The sequence below is a fragment of the Miniopterus schreibersii genome, assembly GCF_964146895.1.
Source record: "Miniopterus schreibersii genome assembly, chromosome: 10".
Taxonomy (NCBI): Eukaryota; Metazoa; Chordata; class Mammalia; order Chiroptera; family Miniopteridae; genus Miniopterus; species Miniopterus schreibersii.
Genome location: NC_138110.1, coordinates 12,268,420 through 12,289,667, shown reverse-complemented (window position 1 = coordinate 12,289,667; position 21,248 = coordinate 12,268,420). Strand labels below are relative to the sequence as shown.

The 21,248-nt window shown below is 40.5% G+C and overlaps 1 protein-coding gene across 2 annotated transcripts in view; it reads right to left on the bottom strand.

The window, feature by feature from the left end:
- PIGN (phosphatidylinositol glycan anchor biosynthesis class N) overlaps positions 1-21,248 on the bottom strand; it is a 70,800-nt gene that overhangs the window by 3,242 nt on the left and 46,310 nt on the right. Inside the window, exons 22-28 of one of the 2 annotated variants that reach the window (XR_013999642.1) lie at positions 19,445-19,547; positions 17,366-17,426; positions 14,479-14,534; positions 14,119-14,194; positions 11,928-12,001; positions 9,965-10,007; positions 7,702-7,754 (exon numbers count right to left, since the gene is read on the bottom strand). Coding sequence is in view for 1 of the 2 variants with exons in the window: in XM_081149026.1 (XP_081005152.1) it covers positions 7,702-7,754; positions 9,965-10,007; positions 11,928-12,001; positions 14,119-14,194; positions 14,479-14,534; positions 17,366-17,452; positions 19,445-19,547 (492 nt within the window). In the remaining variant the exon portion in view is untranslated. Of the gene's footprint in view, positions 1-7,701; positions 7,755-9,964; positions 10,008-11,927; positions 12,002-14,118; positions 14,195-14,478; positions 14,535-17,365; positions 17,453-19,444; positions 19,548-21,248 lie in introns of both variants that reach the window. The other variant, XM_081149026.1, reaches the window with a different exon arrangement.

Below are 21,248 nucleotides of genomic sequence, written 5' to 3'. Positions count from 1 at the left end.
AAGGGGAGAGGAAGCTGGCAGGTCTCCCTCCCACCTTTTCAATAAATCCAATCCACTAGGTGGACAGCTCCCCAAATGTCAATCGCTGGCCCTTGGCCAAACCAAGCAAAGCTTCCCATGCTGTCAGCAGGCCACCCACAGGCAAGGCCCCCAGGCCAGGAAAGAAGGGCTTCTTGCTCTGAGCAGATTTTATTTTTATTTGTTGGTATTGTTACAGCTTGAAAGCAAGAGCCTCCAACTGGGAAGTTTTACAGTTTGGTAAGACTGCCTTTGGAAAGGCACCAGTTAGGACATTCTCATCTGGAACGTTCCTTTCTCTGGGTTCATCTAGTGACGTAAATTTGAAATAGAAAAGAAGAGCTGGCTAATTAAAAACCAGAAATTAGAACTAGTTATGCTAGAAATCAGGGTCTGGTCTAGAGTAGGCTCCTGACCTAAAAAGAAAACAGTAAAATCAGATCCGTAATTGCTAAACAAATATTAACGTTAAGTAAGATTTCTGAAACTTTTGCTTGTTTTCACTGTAAAAATAGCATGACAGGAAAGTGGATTCATGACCTCTGCCTGAGACTGCAGGTCCCTGGAGACAGGGGTGACTGTCTCTCTCTTTCCCCACTGCATCTCTGAGGTCTAATGCAAGTCCTATGGGCCTTCAATTAATATTTGTTAAATGTACTACTGAAGCGAGTAATCAGTAATTGAAAGAAAGAAAAACTTTTGTTTTATATTACCCTGGCAGGTTAAATCTGGACTGAAATCAATTCCCCTAAAATAAAAATCATAAACATATAATCAAAATTAAATGCTAAAAATAAATAAACCCCAAAGTGTTTAAAGAAACTAAATGAGTCTCTACCAAAATGAAGTGAAATTAGCCCTACAAGATACTAAAACATAAAGATGAGTTTAATGCTGGCATTAGAAGCAATAGTCAGACCACAGAAGGGACCCGAAGGCTTGGCCACACTAAGATAAAGGAATCCCCCTGAAAACGCAGGACTCTCCTGGCTGGGCTCCCTTTACACTCAGGGGCACAAATGAGGTTTGGTTCCCGCCAGTGCCTCAGCCCTGACTGCACACGTGTGAATTACTGTTCTCAGCCTCCCAGTCAAAGCACTTAATGTCCTTTCTTCTCAAAGTTCTGTCACATTCCTCCCCTCTCAGGAGGTGGCTTTGCTTATTTTACTGAGAAAATACTGACAGAGCTAAGAGAGAATTTCTCTCCCTGAACCTACTGACGCTCCCACGCCTGTCCGGGTTTGTCCCGCGCCGGACCCTAGCCCAAACCCCTCCACTCCCACTCAGGAGCCCACTCCGCCTCTCCTCAGGGCTTTATGTCTGCAACGTGCCATCCCTCTGCTGTACTGCCAACTTCTCCCTCTCTGAAGCGATCAAATCTTTCACCACACAGACGTGCCATTCCTCTCATCCTAAAAACAAACGAAAAACTTCCCCAAGACCCCATGGTACCACCCTGATTTAAGGCATTTTAAATTTGATTATATTCCAAAACCCAGCTCTCAATCTCTCACACCTTCTTTCATCAAACTCACTCTGCCTAGAACCTTCTCCACCTCTGGAAATGGCCTTCCATTCACTTGGTTACTCAAGATAACAAGACCTGAGTCACCCTGGATTCTTTTTGTCTCTGAGTACATCCAACCCATCAATGGATCCTACTCACCTCCTTTTCAAAATATTTCCAAACCCAACCTCTTGTCACCATTTGAATTGCTGCCCTAGTCCAAGCTGCCATCATCTCTGGCTTAGATACTGCTACAGTCTCTCAACCAACCTCCTGCTCCCTTTCCTGGTCCCTATGATACGTTCTCTAGACTATGGCCAGTGTGATTTCAAAATATACAGCAGACCAAATACTTCCCTGCTCAAGGGTCTAATGCTTCGCTTTACACTTGTAATACATTCCCAATTCCTCACAATGACCTTCAAGGTCATAAGTGACATCAACAGTCTTTCTGAACTCTCCCTACCTTGTTTTGCCTCACGCCACTCTAGTTACAATAACCTTCACGTTTTCAAAAGTATCTACTGACATGGGGAAATAGTTATTATAGAAAGCAAACTTAAAAATCCCCAACAAACCAAAACCTTGTACTGTATATGTTGGCCCATAAATAAAGGCTAAAAGGAGATATATCAACATGTTGAACAGAGGTTCTGAGATATTGAATGATGGGTGACTTATTTTTTTCTATATGCTTTCAGTACCTTCTGTAATAAGATTGTGATACGTTTCTATGTATATGATGTTTACAAATTATGGTAGGTTTAGCATAGAACTCTTAGGCTGCATTCATAATTAGCACAGAAATATTCAACTCTATTCCGTTTCTGTTTCTCATAGGACATTTCAAAATCTGATTATACCAGTTCCTGAGATAAAAATCCTTAATCCAATAAGCTGGATTAATGGTCACAACTTCTTCATATATTAAGAAGGTTTACACCTCAACCCAGGGACTGAAGTTTAGAGTCAGAGGTGAGATGAGTAAATGAGGGAGTGCAAACGGCCCAATCTAGAGCCCCGAGGATCAAATCCAGGAAAGCTACCTGACCTTGGTTCCATGGGGAGAGCAGGCAAGGAGGTCAGGAGCCAGGTAGATGAAGTAAAGCCACGAGGACTGTGAGAAGTTACACTATAGAAAGTAGACAAATTGTGGCAGATCTGTACACTAGAACACTGTTCAGCAATGAAAAGGAGCGAGGCACTGACAGATGCTATAATACAAATAACTGCCAAAAATCACCACACTAAGTGGAAAAAGCCAGTTGCAGAAGACCACACAGTGTATGACTATTTTGCTGAAATGTCTAGAATAGGCAAATCTATAGAGACAGAAAGCAGATCAGGGTTACCTGGGGCTGGGTATGAGAATGGGGCTAGACTGTAAACAGGCACAAGGGAATTTTTTGGGTGATGGAAATGTGCAAAAACTAGATTGCACAACTCGATAAATTTGCTGAAAATCACTGAATTGATTTTTTAAAAAATCACTGAAGTCATTCATAACCTTAAAATGAATAAATTTTGATATATAAATTATACCTCAATAAAGCTGTAAAAAAAAAGATTACATTCTAGATTTTTGTTGTTAAATTTGGTATCACTTTTAGGCCTTTTACCACTTTTAGTATTTTAAGTTATTTTAAAATATTAACTATGACAATCTCTTAACAAGGTAAGTTTTGTAAAACCAGTAGGTGACCCATCCTCAAATTTAGTGCAAGTCTATTATAAAAGACCCAGATCACTCATCTCCTTAAAATGGTCCGAAATGACTGACTCTTGGCTCATTTAAGCTAATGTTACTGGCAGGGAACAGTTGTGAAGCTCGTCTTCATGCAATTGAGCCATAAGGCATTCAGCTCATATGTCCCATCAATCAGGTCTGGTGTCATCTCAGCAAAGAGAGTTAAAGGAGCACCAAATTTCAACTTGAAATGAGTTCAGCTGTTCCAGCTCTCCCCCCAATGATTTTGACATCATTTAAATCAGCGATTTTCAAGGCTTGCGTGTGTGATGGTAGAGATGGGGAGGGTGTGTGCAGGGGCAAACGGAATCACCAGGCAGGCCTTTTCCACCTGTGCAACGGTGACAAAGGTGGACGGTACTCCCCCCAGGCAAGGTACTGGGCAGCAGATGCAGGTCATATCTGTCAGATGTACTGGGGAAGAAAAGGTTGAGAATCACTGATTTTAATAAAGCTTAGTATTCATTGTAAGAGTAGATATTTTATGGTACTCAGTAATTACATTTAGGAGGATATTAATGTATTATTGAGCACAGTCATAAGTTTTCATTATATCTAAAGAGAAAAGATATTTTAGCTGTCATTTGTGTTTTCATAAGGTATAATAATAGTGCATATAGGAAACAAAGCCCAAATCAACACCACTATAAAATCAAACTGCAGTCTATCTCCTATCAGAAACATTTAGAACATAAATTTAAATATGTTTTTATGAAAATTACCCTAGAAGGCATTTTTTTCTCTAGTTTAAAAAATGCGCTTCTCTCAGTGCGCCATATAAAAGGCAATACTCTGTAAAGTTTATGACCTGCTATATGAATGAAGGCAGCATAAAAGATCAAAGGGAGAAAATGCTAAATTATAGCTGCCGGCCCAGCGCAGTTTATGGCCCGGGCAGGACATTTTCATACAGCCGTTAAAAGGACCCTGGTGCCACAAGCTTCTCTCGAGAACCCTGAACTTATATGCCGTTTCCGCTGATCATACTGACTGCAGTAACCCCTTTTAAGAGTCTCAATTTCACTCTGGGAGAACCTTCTCTGAAGATGCCTTAGAAACCCATTGGACTAGACCCACAGACAGATACACTGTCTCATGCCCTCGTACTGAAGTCTTCATTTTTAAAGAAACTACTATTTATTAACCTGAAATTAATAGCTAAGGAAATTCTCAAACCTATTTTGAAAACCCGCTGTGGCTACGACGACAACACTAAACATTCCAGACACACGCCACACTACACTAATGGGGCTGGCTAGCTCCCACTCCTCTCCAAAATTCCGGGACACATCCTCACCACTTCTGTATTTATAAAGCAGTCCGTAAGGACAGTAGGACCACATTCCACTGCTGTGAATAACAGGCATGGCATGGCTGACGTTATGAACAGTCTCACTAATACAAAGGAGTTCGGAAATAAACTCTGTCACAAAGGGAGGCCACTGCAGGAGCACGTTCAGATCAGCCTGGCTCCCACTAAGGGAATTCCAGTGAGTTTAATAATACCTGCAGCGCGACAAGAAGCAGCTCAGCTTTTCAAGGAGACAGTCACATAGGAATAATTAGAAATCTAGAACTTAAAAGCAACACTCTCACAAATAAAAAGCAGGAAAAGTAGAATAATGGAGCTTTGATATGAACCCCATTATATGGTGCTTTAGTTTTGAATCTTAAAGCATAATCCCCCCCCCATTATCTAAGCCTTTCCCTGGCGCTCAGTTAGATGCTTATGAAGATGCACGAACCACTCCTAACCTTAGACCTGCACTGTGTGGCTCACTGCGGTGGTGTACACTGTGACTGCTGTAAGGAAATGAAAGGAAGGTTCTAGAATTCTAACTTACCAACAAGTACAGCAGCAGCAAAAACCACACCTTGCAGCATCAACTGGGGCAATTCCCTTTAGAAGGTTCATTTCACTAACACAGATTTCATTTCATTTCTCCACCCCTACCCCGTGCACTCCCGACCCTGCCTTCTGCAGTCCCCTTCCTTTCCTAAGTGGGCATCTCTGGGGTGGTACAGGAGGAGACAGGGAGACGGGAACAGAACAGGCTGGGGGTATTTCAGCAGGAATGAGGAGAGCCTGTGGGGAATCTGTGCCGGCCAGTCCAGTGCCCGCAGCCTGGTGAGCAGGAGTGAGTCTGGAGTCCTCTGCCATAGCTGCCTTCGAGAAGTCTCTCAGGGCAAGCACCCATCTAACCTATGGGAGTTAGACCGCGAAGATGAAGCACTGAGACAGGTAACTGAGGTTTCATGTAACTGATTAACCAGCGGTGCCTTTATCACCTTCCCACCCACCTGGGATTTTTAATGTCGTGCAGATGAGGTGTAATGAATACACCAGGACAACAGGCATAACCCAGGCTGTTTCAGGTAAACTCGGACATATGGTCACAGTAGGTGCAGGTCTGTTCCTGTTGTGAAAAACCACAAATGTTTCCACAGCAGTTCTTACCCTGCCTAGTATTAATTAATTACATAGTACTTTACTATGTATCATAAATCAATAAAGCACCGACACGCGTTTACATCTTCTCATGGCCCCACTGCAGTGGGGCCGTCGCAGCATTCTCAGCACACGGGGGCTGACGCTCATGCTGTTTCCCTCGGCTTGAATGATGCTCATGGTTTGCTTTATGCCTCCGCAGTCTCTCTCTCTGCTATTATTTCCTCTCTGATGAACACTTTATTCCCATAATAGTTCTATAAAGGAGTGCAAGGAACAGGGCTGGAGGAACCGCACAAGTGCCAAGAAGAACGTCATAGCAGATGTTATGTGCAAGTTTTGCAATGGTTCAAAGCCTCTTTTAAAAACGATCGAGTGAGCACAGGTAACAAAAATAAAAACAGCTAAACTGGAAATATTGAGGTAGCTGAACAGCTACCTCAAAATTAAAAACTCCTGTGGGTCAAAGGACACAACAGAGGGGAAAAAAGTAACCTACAGAATAGGAGAAAATATTTGCAAATCATATATCTGATAAGGAGTTAATATGCAGAATATATAAAGAACTCCTACAACTCAATCATTAAAAAAATTTAAAAATGGTCAAAGAACTTGAATAGAGATTTCTCCAAAGATGACACACAAATGGCCAACAAGTGGAACCAAAAGATGTGGCTCCTCACTTACAGGCCAGTAGAATGTACTCTGTTGCTCTGTAAGCAAGGGGGCTCAACTTAAGGCTCTCAAAGGCTGTTTTCTAGAAATTTCTAGAAAGCCTGTGGTTTCTGAAATCCACGTAATTCACCACCTTCACAAACGAATGCACTGGGCTTTCGCCTCGATAGCTTTGCTCATATCCACTCTAAAACACCCTTTGCAAGCCTCTAAGCCCACTAACTGAAACGACCTCCTCCACTGAAGACCCAGCTTACACGCAGACCCTGCCGTGTTCTCTGAGTCACTCACTGCGCCATCCTTCTGCATTCACACAGCCCCCACCCTCGTGCCGCCCGCACTGCAGTTACCACACCTCAGAGCCTGCGCTAGGCCAGGATCTCCCCGGGCGCAGGGCCACATGTCAGTCAGATGCTTCCCGGCTGGAACGACCCTGTCACACACTGGGACCCTCCACTCGGTGCTTGAAGCCCCCATGCAACACCCAGATGAAGGGGGCATCTCTCAGCCTTGAGGCCAGCAATCCCATTCATTTTGGGTCCTTGCCGATGCCTAGGAATACTTTACACACTGTGGTTATTCGCTATGTGGTTTTTCTCTGAAAAAATTATCTATATTAAATGCATATACAACGCAAAAGAATGAAACTGCCGTGTCACATTACTGTGTAATCCTAACCTTCTGGAGCCAGTTTCCTCCTTTGTAAAATGGAAAGAATTATATTTTCCTCACATCGCTGTCACAAGAATTCATGAAACAATATATGTACAACTCAAAATACATTGTGGGCAATAAGAGACATTTTAATACTAAGTTTTCTATCAATCTGATACCTTCTTCAATAATCCTTAACTTTTCTCAGTCCCGCAGGCTTAACGTGCGTTCTCCCCAAGTGTGAGTAGAAGTGTTTCTGTGGCAAAACAACCCATCCTCCAACTTAAACTGCCACACAGAATTCCCACTGGGACTTGAATAGTCTCCTTTTTCTAGAGAGAGATGGAGCGACTGTGAGAACACACACTGCGGCGTGATCTCTGAACACCCAGATTCAGCAGTGTCCCTGCATCCTCCTGCTGTCCTGTAGCTCTCTCAACACTTAACATCTATACACACACCATCCCAAGAAAACAGTTGCTAATACGTTAATGCCAACAACTGGAGAAATGGGTCTCACTCCCAGAGGCTTAAAATAACTGCTACTTGTTATGCCTACCTCAAAATCAGTTTGTAATCCTCCATACTAAGATGTCAATTTCCTTTTTTTCAATGGACTCTTAATAATTTCTGTGTGAATATATACTATACCTTGTTCCAATATCAAGCCAACTGCCATAATCCTTGACCAAGAAGAAGAAGTGCTGTAAAATAAAACAAAATATGGTTCCATGCAAAACAAAGGCTGTTGAGATTCAGTTGAAAAACAATGCTGTTTTAGGGCTACGTGCTTCAGATTTCGGACCCCTGATAACCATTGTATGACTGGAATTCACTGTATTTACTGAAATTTTTGCTTGGACTAAAATGTGCAATAGTCTAAAACCCAGAAATAGCGTTACCATTCAATCAAATGAATGCAAAAGTGAAATCTGTGAATAACTAGAAATAAAGAAAACCAAGACCTCAGTGAAAAGAAGCTGAACCATCTGCTCATCAACAAATATTCACTGACCACCTACTACTCGCTAGTCACTGTGTTAGGTCCTGGAAGTAAACACTCTTTCAGGAGGTGTGTAATCTTGAGAATGATGCAGTCAAGTTACCAGGAGCACGCGTGTGATGAGGGCGACCACCAGAGAGTGCAGGCCGTTATGGGAGCACAAAGAAAGGGGTACACACCTCGCCTGGAATATAAGGGGGGGCTGCCCCAGTAAAAAGTCTAAAATCTAAGTGACTGGGGAGATGTGAGGAGAAGTATGTTTCTGAGAGAGGGAGTAAACTATATAATCGTCAACGGTACAGGCAGAGCTTGGCAGGTCCAAGGTGTGGCTGGGGTAGAGAAAACAGGAGGGACAGGTGACGGATGGTGCCTGCCAGTAAGCGGAAGCTAGACACAAATCACTTTCTAAGTTAAACTAAACAATCTGACTCTTTATATATAATATGAAATCAGAGAAGTTAAATTCTCTTCTATTAACAGTCTTGCCTATTTGCCACTTTGTGAGCAAAACTGAAAGCTGATTTGTTCTAAAGTCAGGTGTGGTCAATTTCAGACGTACACAGGCATGCCTCATTTATCACCTCTGCTTTACTGCTTTACAGGTATTGTGTGTGTGTCTGTAATAAACTGAAGGTCAGCAAAAAGATTATGACTCGCTTTATAGCGGTACTCACTTTACTGTGGTGATCTGGAACTGCACTCGCAAGACCTGTGAGGTATGCCTGTACTCAATGTCCAGCTCAATACAACACAAAAACGCTCTCATCTGAATCCAGCCTCTAGGAATCTGACGTTGGGAAGTTGCCGCGATGGCTGTCTCTCATCACTTCTAGCACAGGATGCTGCACACTGAAGAATTAACTGGACCCAGAGAGGCTGTCTTTTGCTCGCAGCTACTGAGAGGTGATGTCTGGGCTCTTGGACTATCATGCCTGATATGGAATGTTTAGCCTGGGCGCCTCGGTCACTGAACAGTCTAATAATGTGATTTTTGTTGCGGGCTCTGGGCTGCATGTTATCAGTTCTATCTCTATAAGGACTGGAGATTAGGGGTCAGCCACGGGAACAGTCTGTGGTTGAGCCCCAGGAAAGTCAGGGCACCAAGGCTCTGGCGACCCTGGCTGGCAGTGCTGTGTGTGGACTGTCACACACTGATGCTGGAAGAGTGAGGCTGGCCTGACTACGGGGAGAGGATGCCTCGAGTCCGGCACCCCTCCTGGACTCTGCCCTCTGCGCCTCAACCCTTGGCAGATTTTAATCTGCATCCTTTCCCTGCACTAAACCTTACCTGTGCTATAAGTCTGCAGTGAGTTCTGTGAGTCCATCTAATGAATTATCATATCTGAGGGTAGTTCTGGGAAGCTCCTGATCTTGCAGGTAAATTAGGCTCTTCTTTTTGTTAACATACTACATACAAGGGGCCCACCGACATGCTCCTCACTCTGAACTCATTCATCAGCACTATCATCTTGGTAACACCTTCCCACTCGAAAAGCTCCACTTCCTCTTTCCTTCCTATCCTCTCTCCCTCCCGCTCCCCTTTTCTTTTTCAACCGGAGGAAAAAGGTAAAAAAATGGACATTTCAGGTAGAAAATTAATGTATTGCATAAACCTAAAGTTAGCTTCCTGTGGGAGTCCATTTCAGACACAATGCACCATGGAAGACTAGGTATAAAACGACAGATTCGGGTAAATTAAATAAGAAGACTCTTCACACCTTACTGTGAAGCACTCTTACTGCGTAAGTCACATAGAAAGAAAGTACTTTATAGGTGTAAGTTATTCTAGCACCTACAACTCAATATCTAAAGATTTAATGTAAAGAAACGCACTCATATTTATCTTGATTAAATTAACTCGACGCCTAACTTCTAAATCTTATTTATACTGAATATCCAAGAATGTCTTACCAAAGCCATAATGTCTGAGATGACAAGAACCATGAGAAAAAGACTGGAAAAAAAAATAAAGAAAAATTACACATAATACAACAGGCACATTTTTAAAGCACAGTAAAATCAAAATGAGAATAATCGAACAACCCAATATTCTGTTAATATTTTTGCTTCTGAAAATACTACTTTTGACAAAAGCTCTTTTCATATTTTCATGGACGACTGCCCCATAGTGATGGGCTAGACTTCAAAAATGTTATTTAACACACTGAATATGTATTTCAATAATATGAAAGGGGCATGAATTATGATTTATTTTAGATAATTGTAGATACACATACAATTGCAAGAAATAACATAGAGGAATCCTATGTACCCTATGCCCAGTCTTCCCCAATGGGCACTGACACTGATCCTGTCAAGACACACCACGGTCCCTCACGACCCTGTACGGCCGCACCAATCCTCCTGCCGGCCCCTGCCTCACCCCTCCCTCCCAGGAGCCGTTCCTCTGTTCCCCGTTTCTATAACTTTGCCCTTTCAAGAGTGCTGCATAAGTGGAATCATTTATTTTATTTAAAAAAAATACTTTTATTGATTCTTAGAGAGCAGAAGGGAGAGGGAGAGAGAAACATCAATGGGAGAGTGGAACATTGATCTGCTGCCTCCCACACGCACCCTGACCAGGGATCGAACCTGCAACATGGGCATGTGCCCTGACTGGGAACTGAACCAGCAACCTCTCAGTGCATGAGGTGACGCCTAACCAGCTGAGCCACACCGGCCAGGGCAAAAGAGAAGACATTTCTAAAGCCTCAACTTTGGCACCTTTGCCTCAGTTCTCTCCCTTTGTGTTGAATTTTCCACTGCACTAGTTTCAGCATAGACTTACCACACACACACACACACACAATTTCGATGAGCCTTCTACTTTTCATTCCATATGTCCCCAGCTCTTTTTACTTAAATGTTAATTAAAATCTCTTCTAAAAAAGGTATCCATTAATGCATGCAAAAAAGTACCTATTAGTTACCAGTTTTTTATTGCATCTAAGTAACTATCTTTTATGTGATAGTGACAAGGTATAAATACTTTCAATGTTAAATTTATGTAAATATCCTGCAAAAATATACAAAATTAAACTAGAAACCAGATTTCTACTATTTTTAAACAGTGGGGAAAAATCTGTTCCTTTTTTTATTATGGCACATGCACAGTAATATGCTAAACCCAGTCTAGCTTAAACTCATCAGGAAGAATATGCAAATTTATGCTAATATTAGTTACTTCTTTCAGCACAGAATATGCCAGTTTGATTCAAGAATAATAGAACTGCTAAGAAGCTTCATATTTATCTCAAGTGTCTTTCAGAGGCTGATCAGTCAGTCCGGTGCCAATGGGGTGATTTTATTGGTTAAAAAAGCAAATAGTACAGTTGACAGCTTCTTTTCCAGAAGCTTGAGTGCTTAAGACTGACTGCTCCAGAAATTCCCCAAACTCAGAAAGAATACTTTCCATTCCATTTGTCAAATGTGTAGAAATAAAGATGAAGAAACTACATATATTAACATTTAGAAGTTAATTTCAAACCACGCAAAATGAAATAATGTCTAACACATATTTAAGAACCAACCCCCAAAACAGAATGATATCCTTTGTTTGTCTTGTAGGCACAGTAACATCTATAACATGTAAGTTACTCACTACAATAATTTAACATTTATGTTTTACTGTTTTGTAAGGAGGCTCTTCACTAGCTTGAATAACATTCTAATGACATTTCATTGCTGAGAAAGCATATTTGTCTACTAGGGGCTCTGATCAACTGATTCCTCTAATGAAACTGAACTCCGACTAAAAGGGTAAAGTACAATCTATGTTACACTGTCTTAAGAAAAATCACATGAATTACCCTCAAATGCTTACTCTCATTTCCAAAAAGTGGACAGATCCAATGGCTTGTCAACATTCACCCACCTTTTTGATGATAACTGAGTAGTTAACTGGACGGCTTCAAAAGCACACATCACAAGAACAAATGGGATAAAAATCTGTTTAAGGAACAACAAATGATGCCATGAGTAACCAAAGCATTTGAAAAGCTCTCTGAAATAAATGTTACTCCTATTTATAGAAATATTTCAGTTTCTCTAATGCATTTTATGTATATTAGTGAGGAGCAAACACTGAAATAAAACCATGAGACCAATGACATGTAGAACAGTGATGAAGCTGATTTTAAAATCTACATCAACAGCATATGCAGTATAAAAAAAAACAATTATCAACACACATTCCAAACAACACCCGTTACAAATTTTTGTTCCACGTAACTCAGTGTATTAAGGACCATGTTCGAATGATGCCAAGAGGGTGTGAAAGGCACAGAATAGCCAAATCAAAGAAATCAGGGAACCTGATAATTTGAGATCTAGATCCTTGAGCCTATCTGGTTATTTGATATTATAACTCCGTAAACATAACTTAGCTGCTTTACCATTGCTTTGGGTTGTTTTACTTTAATACTAATAAAGTCTGTAAAAAATTGAGAAAGGCATAATAAAATTTATGGTAGTTGAAAATCCATAATCCAGAACTAACACCGATTATATTCTGAGATAGTTTCCCAAGACCAATTTCTAATACATACATATTTGATATTTTTAAAAAGAGGAGAGTGAGAGATATGGAAAAGAAATGTTCGAAATTACCTAAGAGTCTTTTTCAAGTGAAGGCTCTGGGATAAAACAGTTCAGGACCTTCACTTGCAGCCACATCAGGCAGAGAGAGTCTTCAAGTACATTATGTCAGCAAAGCTCACTGAATTAGACTAGAGGTTAAAGACCTAGCATTCTAATTAAAACTTTTGTTTTTCTTTCTTTTTTTCCTTATTTTTAATTAAAGGCTCATGGTCTATAAAAGACTGAAAAAAGAACAACTACCATTATAAAAACAATGTAAATTAAGATTAAGGAAGCAATACATGTTTTAAAATAATTTGGAATGGGACATAAAATAATGAACATCTTTTTAACATTTCTTGAAATTACATTTGTATTAGTGCAATGACCAAAAAAGATATTAATACTAAGAGATACATACTTTTAACAACTTGTGCTTCTGTGATCTGATTTTTGGCAGGTATTAGTTACTTTATTTAAGCAAATATATACAGTTGGCCCTCTGTACCCACAGATTCAACCAACCATGGGTTGAAAATATTTGGGGGAAAAGTTACATTATTGCTGATGTGTACTATGTAGTTAGGCCTACAATGGTCCCATCTGTACTGAAAATGTACAGACTTTTTTCTTGTCATTATTCCCCAAACGAAACACTCTAACAACAAATTACAGAGCATTTACAGGGTATTAGGTATTATAAATAACCTAGAGATGATTAACGTAATCAAGAGGATGTGCACAGGCTATATGCAGATACCACCCCATATTACGTAAGGGACTGAAGCATCCAGAGATGTGGTATCTGCGGGGTGGGTGGGGTCCCGGAACCAACCCCCCTGGGATTCCAAGGGAGGAAGTACTCAGTATGGAAAGCGTGCCAGGCACTATGGGAGAGAGAAAAGACAAGCAGGCGATGCTAGGGACGAAGAGAAAGCACGTGAATTAAATTCCACCGGAGAGTGTGAACCCCTGATGAGCTGAGAATGAGTCATTATATTGGCATCCTTAGCACCCAGCTGGTGCCTGGCGTGTTACTGAATGCAAGCAGTTGACATATTTGTTGAATGAATGAATCAATTCTAGGTGCATGAATTATGAGAAAAGATTATATGTCGAGTCTCCAGGGGTGGGGAACATGGGCCCAGGGAACCTCATGTCTTGAGGAGCGAAGCAGTTTTGATCCATACTGCGCTTCCCCTCAGGCTTCCATTACCCCTGATAGCACTTCCTGGGACTGAGAACTTCTTTTGAAGTTTAGTGAGCTTAAGAGTACAGCAAAATGATTAACTATATTTTGGAGTAAAGGCCAGAGGGTCCCACCTCCTGTCCTGTAGCGTCGGAGATGGTATCTTCTTTCCATGCTATTTAACTTTGTCACAATGACAATATGTAATCTTAATGTCACATAATGTTACATAATCTTAATGTTACAATGAGTTCATCATATTAATCAATTTGTATCTTAAGAAAATAAGCAAACTAACCTTCCACAACATCAGGGCTGCCATCATAAAAGGACTAAACACGGTCAGAAAGCAGTAGACAGAGGCAAGATCAAAGCTAAGGAATCAACATAAAGAAAAATGATTTTAGAATTTACACTGTAACTTTAAAAGAATGTCTGCTGAAAAGGATGTTTAAATCATTTCCTGAAATCTATACTTACTAAAACACCAGCATAAAGAAACATTATGAAGCCACTAAAGTGAATGAGGCAAGTCTACATGTGCTGATATATACCAATCTCCAAAATATATCCTTCAGTATAAAAAGCAGGTGCAAAAATCCCAATTGTATTAGTTTTTGGTTATATATATATATATGCTGTTTTCATTTAAAATTACCTGTTAATAGAAGCTATATTCCCAGTTCCAAAAAATGCTGTCACAAAGAAGAAAACCTAAAAAGAATTAAGGAAATGCAAAATAATACAGAATTCACATAAACTTCCTTTTCATTTAGAAAAGATATGCCTCTTCTGCTATGAAGGTAACTGACCTTCTCACTCGTGCACTTGGCCGTAAGTTGTTGTAGATGAATGCCCCATCTACCTTCTTAGGAGAGGAGGTGAAGCAGCAATGGACTGAGAACAATGAGGCCTGGGAGTCATCCTCACTTGTCACTACTGACCTTGGGAAGGTTACACTTTTCCTCTTCTCTAGCACAAGCACGTAGGATTATTGCATCTACAGTTGGTAGCTAATGATTTTTTTCAGAAGGAGAACGTAGACCTAGTGCATGTGGCAGACACTTTCAGATGAAATACCGTTTCAGTTCATAGATGCTTGCTATGTGCCCGCTACACAAAGAAATAAGATATTGTGGTTTAAAATAACTCAACAGAGAATGAGGCATGAAAAAATGTTGACTATCTTTTTGACATTTCTTAAATTTACATTTGTATTAAAGCTGAAATAAAAAGTAGAGCTTGCCCTGGCCGGTGTGGCTCAGCTGGTTGCACCCAAAGTCGCAAGTTCAATTCCCAATCAGGGGACATACCTAGGTTTTGGGTTCAATCTAGTTGGGGCACATATGAAGGTAGACCATCAGTGTGTCTCTCTCACACTGATGTTTCTCTCTCTCTCCCCCTTTCTCCCTCTCTAAAATCAATTTTTAAAAATAGACATTAACCCTATTGGTATCTAAGAACTTATTGCTAGTAAAGTACTTAAAATAGTGCCTGCCATTGAAAGGGCTCCATAAATGTTAGCTATTTTACTGTTACAGACACATACACAAAAGTGGTACAGAGACCCTGAAGAGGAAGTGTGAATCACGACAACTTTCAGTGAAAAAGGGTATCTGAGTTGGTGACTTGAGCCTTAAATGTACATACACATGGATCTATCCATTCAACGAACTAACTAACCAAGCAACAGTTATTGTCTGGTGTTTATCAGGGGCAGAGCTAGGCACTAAGAAAATAAGTATGAATAAAATAGTCTCCAAGTGCTCATATGCTGACTAGGACTATGGTGATATGTAGAAGTATCTGAGAGGCATTTAAGGTAAACAGTGGGGAAATAAATGACATAGTTGAGAAACAGTAAATAGACGTGATAAAAGCTTAAGGTTTATTAAAGACTACTTTAGAAGATGAAGCAGGAAATTTACATTGGTGGCATAGTAATAAAAAGCCTTGACGTTACTGTGGAGACGATGAAGAGCTTGCAGACAGTTTAGGTGAATGACACAGAAACACCAGGGACAGTGTGCTACTCGGGTCAGAGACAAATCAATAATTAGAAGCAGGAAGTCCATGTTAGGGACAGGGAAGCACAAACAGGTATGACAGGAGTGGGACGGAGAAGGAGACAGTGGGGCTCCAGAACTGGACAAGGAGCGGTTAGAGCTGACAAGTTTGATGGCTGGGAGCATGGCAATGCTATCGGATGCAATGAGTCCTGCCAGAGAGCAACTCTGGAAAGGGGTGAGCAGCTGGTAGTTTGGGACACAGATCTCGTGGTGCCTCGCAGAATGTTGGAAATATGGCTCTTGAGGTCAGGAGAGGGCTCAAGGCTGGAAACACAGATCTCAAAGTTGTGTTTGCAGAGGTGTTGGTCAAAGCTATAGAGAGGATGACATTTTCCAGGCACAGTAAAAAGAGAAGGCTAATGATGGAGCTCGGAGAAAAACATGGCTCGAGATCAGATAAAGGAAGAGGAAGTTTAAGTGAAGAGAATAGAGGTGACATAAAAAGCTAAGAGAACACGGCTCATGCCCTGGAAGTCAAGGGAAAAGAGAGAGACCAGTGGGCTTGGGCGTTATAGAGTGGCTACGTAAGACTGAATAGGTTAGACTGCAATCAGGAGGCCCTGCGGAACACTGAGTACAGCTTCAGCAGAGGCACCTGACAAATATCCACAGAGCTACTATGTGCCACACACGGTGTGCCAGGCACTGTTCTAGGCCTGATATAGTACACAAATGGGGCAGAAATGGTAGCAGCAACTATAGATTTTTCTTTTAAGGAGCTTGGAAGTAAACAGAAAAGACAAAATGTAATTTAGGGGATGCAGGGTTCAAGGAAAGAAGTGCTTTATTTGTATATGCTGAGTGGAAGGAGCCTGCAAAAAAGAGAGAAGGCAAGATTGAGGGGAAAGCAAGAGGTAGAGGAGAGCCTGAGCACATTTATTTCTGGACCTGCAAGGTCCAGCCCTGTACCATGGCAAGTTCAAAGGAAAGACTCCCCTGTGAATTTCCTGAAGCTGGTCAGCCAGCCTTCCCAGTGTGAGACTTTATTCTGCCACACTGTCTTTCAAAAGTCTAATTCTAGTAACTTCACACAGTATTGCCTCTGATGTGATCCAACACCTTGCGAGATAGATGTTACAAGAGTATGGAATAGAATACACATAAAAAGATATAAACCAAACTCATAACAGTGGTTTCTACTGGGTGAGGGAAATTAGATTGAATTTGGGGGTTGAGACTTTGACTTTAGCTGTAATGTCTTAATTTTATTAAAAATGTGTGACACAAAATATTAACTGTTGATATGATAGATGGTAGGAATATATACATATATATTTGTTTATGCCATTCTTTGTGCTTTTCTATAGTTTCAAAAATTTTTTAAATGTGAACTATGAGAAAATTATAATCGAGGGGGTTAAATGTCCTCCAAGGCAATACCACTATTGGTGATAGGCAGAAACGCCTTCCACATCCTCTTACCCCATTACATGGGAGGCTGCAGCAGCTGAAAACAAAAGCCCAAACAAAGGATACAAGGAAAAAGGCCCTACGGATGTCATCCAGGCAGAGCTGTCGAAACTGGGTTATGTCCGCACTGGAGGAGAAACGCATACTGGTGACCTGGGAGAAATAAGAAAGATACGCATGCATAGAACAGTTCACTTACTTCTACCTCCAAAGGAAACTGACGGTCTAAGTTACAACTGCTAGAAAGAAACCTTGTACTAATAACAACAATAAATATTTTCCTGTAGCTTACTCATACCTTAATAAAGTTCTGCCAGAAAATAAAATGCATTACCAATAACAACTGAACAGAATTGTAGTACTGCTGTGTGTAATAAAAAGTGAGAATTGAGCTTTTTAAAATCCTATATAAATGTTTCACTTTTAAATCCCTATATAATTCTTCACTTTTTTTTTTTTTTTAATCCTTACCCGAGGATATTTTTTCCATTGCTTTTCAGACAGTGGAAAGGGGAGAGAGAGAGAGAGGAACATCGATGTGAGAGACAGACATTGATTGGGTGCCTTCTGCACGCGCCCGACGAGGGCCAGGGATCGAGCCCGCAACCCAGGTACGTGCCCTTGGCTGGAATCGAACCAGGACCCTTCAGTCCACGGGCCGATGCTCCAACCACTAAGCCAAACCGGCCAGGGCTAATTCTTCACTTTTCTAGGACCTGGTTTCTCAGAGTGTCCCAATCTTCTCAAACCCAGATATGGGGACCTGGTTTCTCAGAGTGTCCCAATCTTCTCAAACCCAGATATGGTATGACATTAAAAAGCACGATAAAACTAAGGATCTGTTGCTTTGTTCTTCTGTTAATTCTGTTTGTAGAGAAATCGTTTCCTCTTTATAAAAAAGCAAAATATTTTTGTCTTTGGTAAAATAGAAAGTCACTCAATTCTAAGAAGATGGGTGCACTCTTGCTTAATCCCTCTCACCCCCCGAAAAGTCATGAGCAAGTTACTTTAAAGGGAGCCTTTCCCTACCCCCTACTCTCCATGTAATTGCCCACAGTTCTTAGGATGCTTTAATACTCTTTTCTAGAAAAAGGAAGATCTGCTTTCAGTTAAAAAATAGAACATAAAAAATGACACAATGAACCTCATTTTAAAATTTAATATTTAATATTAAAATTTTTAATATTTAATATTAAGGACAGTCTGACCAGTTACTTAAATTTGATCAAAATGTATTGTTTTAATATTCCTGGGCTGAAAGTTAAAAACCAGTAATTATTTAATATACTTCAATAGTTTCTTCTTTATGGAAATTAATTATTCTAAATTATCGATTACTCTCTCTAAACTCAACTGGAGCCAGTTAAGAACAGACCAACTCTGACAGTTTTTCTGCAATATTCATTTATCTGACCTCAGTAAAATTGTAAATACTTGATCACCAGTTTCTCATAATTACCACGTCTAAAATAAAGGCAAGAGAGATCAATTTAATTCTATCTCAGAGAGGCTCAGTTGGCTGAGCGTCATCCTGTGTACCAAAAAGTCGCCAGTCCAATTCCTGGTCAGGGCACAGACCCGGGCTGTGGGTTCCGTCTCTGGCTGGGGCTTGTACAGAAGGCAACCAATCAATGTTTCTCTCCCACATCGATGTCCCCCCCCCCCCCCGATCTCTCTCTCCCTCTTCTTCTCTCTAAGCATGTCCTCGATCGAGAATTTAAAAAAACAGCAACAGGAAATTCAAAGTATACTGTGATGAACAGAGAGTAAAAACAAGGGGATACAAAAGTCCCTTATGATCATATTTTCCCAAGTAAAATTAGGTGTAAGGACAGAGAAAAACAAGACAATATTCCTTCTCTTCCATTCCTTCACCTTTATTAATGATTTTTACATCAGTGATTCTCAAATAATCTCTAAGAAAAGCCCATCCTATATAATCCTATAAAACAATAAAACTGTGTTTTTCTGTTATAAGTAAAAAATTTCCTTCCAAACTAATTGTTTAGCTTAATTTACTAATGACTTAAATAGTATAAAACTTTAAGTAGAAAGAAGGCTTGATGAAATAACATTGCAACTTCCTTATAGAATAGAGTATTTTAATATTCTCAAATAAATACAACAATGATTTTGACAAGCTACCTTCTGTTTACAGAAAACACCAGATTGTTGTAGGGTTTCTTGTTCCATGTGTATCCAGACAAACATCAAGCACGACAATACTAATGGAAAGAGAGCTTCATACCTAAGGGATGGGTGGGAGTGGGTGAAAGAGGGAGGGTAGAAATGAAAAGACAAGAACATTAAACAAATTAAAATGCAAATTTATACTGAGAGGTCTTTTTCAAAATTAAAACAATCTTAATAATATTTCTAAGGCACAACAAAATTAAAATTTTCTAGGTTTTCCAAAGGAAGTAGGAAAGAAAAGTAACATTTAAATATCAACTCCAACGCCATCTTTTTTTTTGAAATGTATTAAATCTTGAGATTAGGACATGTTTAAAATAGTGGAGATACTTAAATGTAATTCCTCCCCTGGCCGGAGTGGCTCGGTGGCAAGGGAGTCGCCTGAGCACTGAAGGGTGTTGGGTTCAACTTCCAGCCCAGGGCACATACCTGGGTTGCAGGCTCCATCCCCAGCCCCAGTCTGGGCAGGTGTGGGAGGCAACCAACTGAGGCAACTAATCGATGTTTCTCTGTCTTTCCCCTCCCCTTCCCTTCTATTCTCTCAAAAGTATCAATGGAAAAAAAATATCTATCCTCTGGTGAGGATTAACAACAACAACAATTCATAAAGTAAAAGACAGACCTATACACACAAAAAGAAAATATTAAGACAAAGGTAAAAATATAATTCTCAAGTTAAAATTATTAATATACATAGGAAAAAAGCAAGATAAATGTTCCAAATTTTTTAAAAAAATGGCTGCCATACAGGAACATAAAATTCTCAACAACAAAAAAGAGCTGATACATAAAAATCTGTTTGACCTTATTGATAACTGATACAGAAATTAAAATAATAGGGAGATACCATATTCACTTATCGTATTTACCAAAAATTAAAAAAATGCTGGCAAAAGTGTAATGAAAAAGGAACTCTCATCCTTCTGCACAGGAGTAAAACACTATCTGGAAGACAGTCTGACACTATGCATCAAGAATCTCAAAAATATTCATAGACTATAACCCAGCTATTTTCAACCAGTGTGTCGCTAGAATTTTTAAAACATGCGGTGCCTGACTATTTAGTCAGGGGCACTGACCTCCTTTCCCTTAGATTGTGAAATAAAAAAATGACAACAGCCAGCACAATAGCCTCTGAAATGAATGAATCAAAATCATACCTATTTTTCTGTCAGACTGGCAAAAAGTGCACTTTCTGGTGTGCCACAGAATCTCAGTAATTAGTTTCCATGTACCATGACATGAAAAAGGTGGAAAATCGCCGCTGTACCCAATGCCACCACTTCCAGGAATTCCCCGAGAACACACAGACACACACACCACATGTCTGCTGTGGCGCTGTTCACTGAAGGGACACCAGAAAGCCACCTGCTCTCCACGGGCGAGCACTGCTCATCTTAGGCTGCAGGATGGTGTGGACAAAGGAGAAGTGCTCAGGAGGCGACCAGTGACAGAAGCCTTTTCTAAACCTTTTCTACCTAAGTTTGGGATAAGAGTTCTACCTTTGTAATTCCCCAAAACTCTACGACAGCACTTATCACACTTTTTTTTTAAAGTTAATTCTGTGGCTTTTAAAAAACATATATGTCTTTATTGATTTCAGAGAGAGGAAGGGAGAGGGAGAGAGAGAAACAGCGATGAGAGTCCTTGATCAGCTGCCTCCTGCACGCCCCCTACTGGGGATCGAGCCCGCAACCCGGGCATGTGCCCTGACCTTTTGGTGCACAGGATGACATTCAACTCACTGAGCAACACC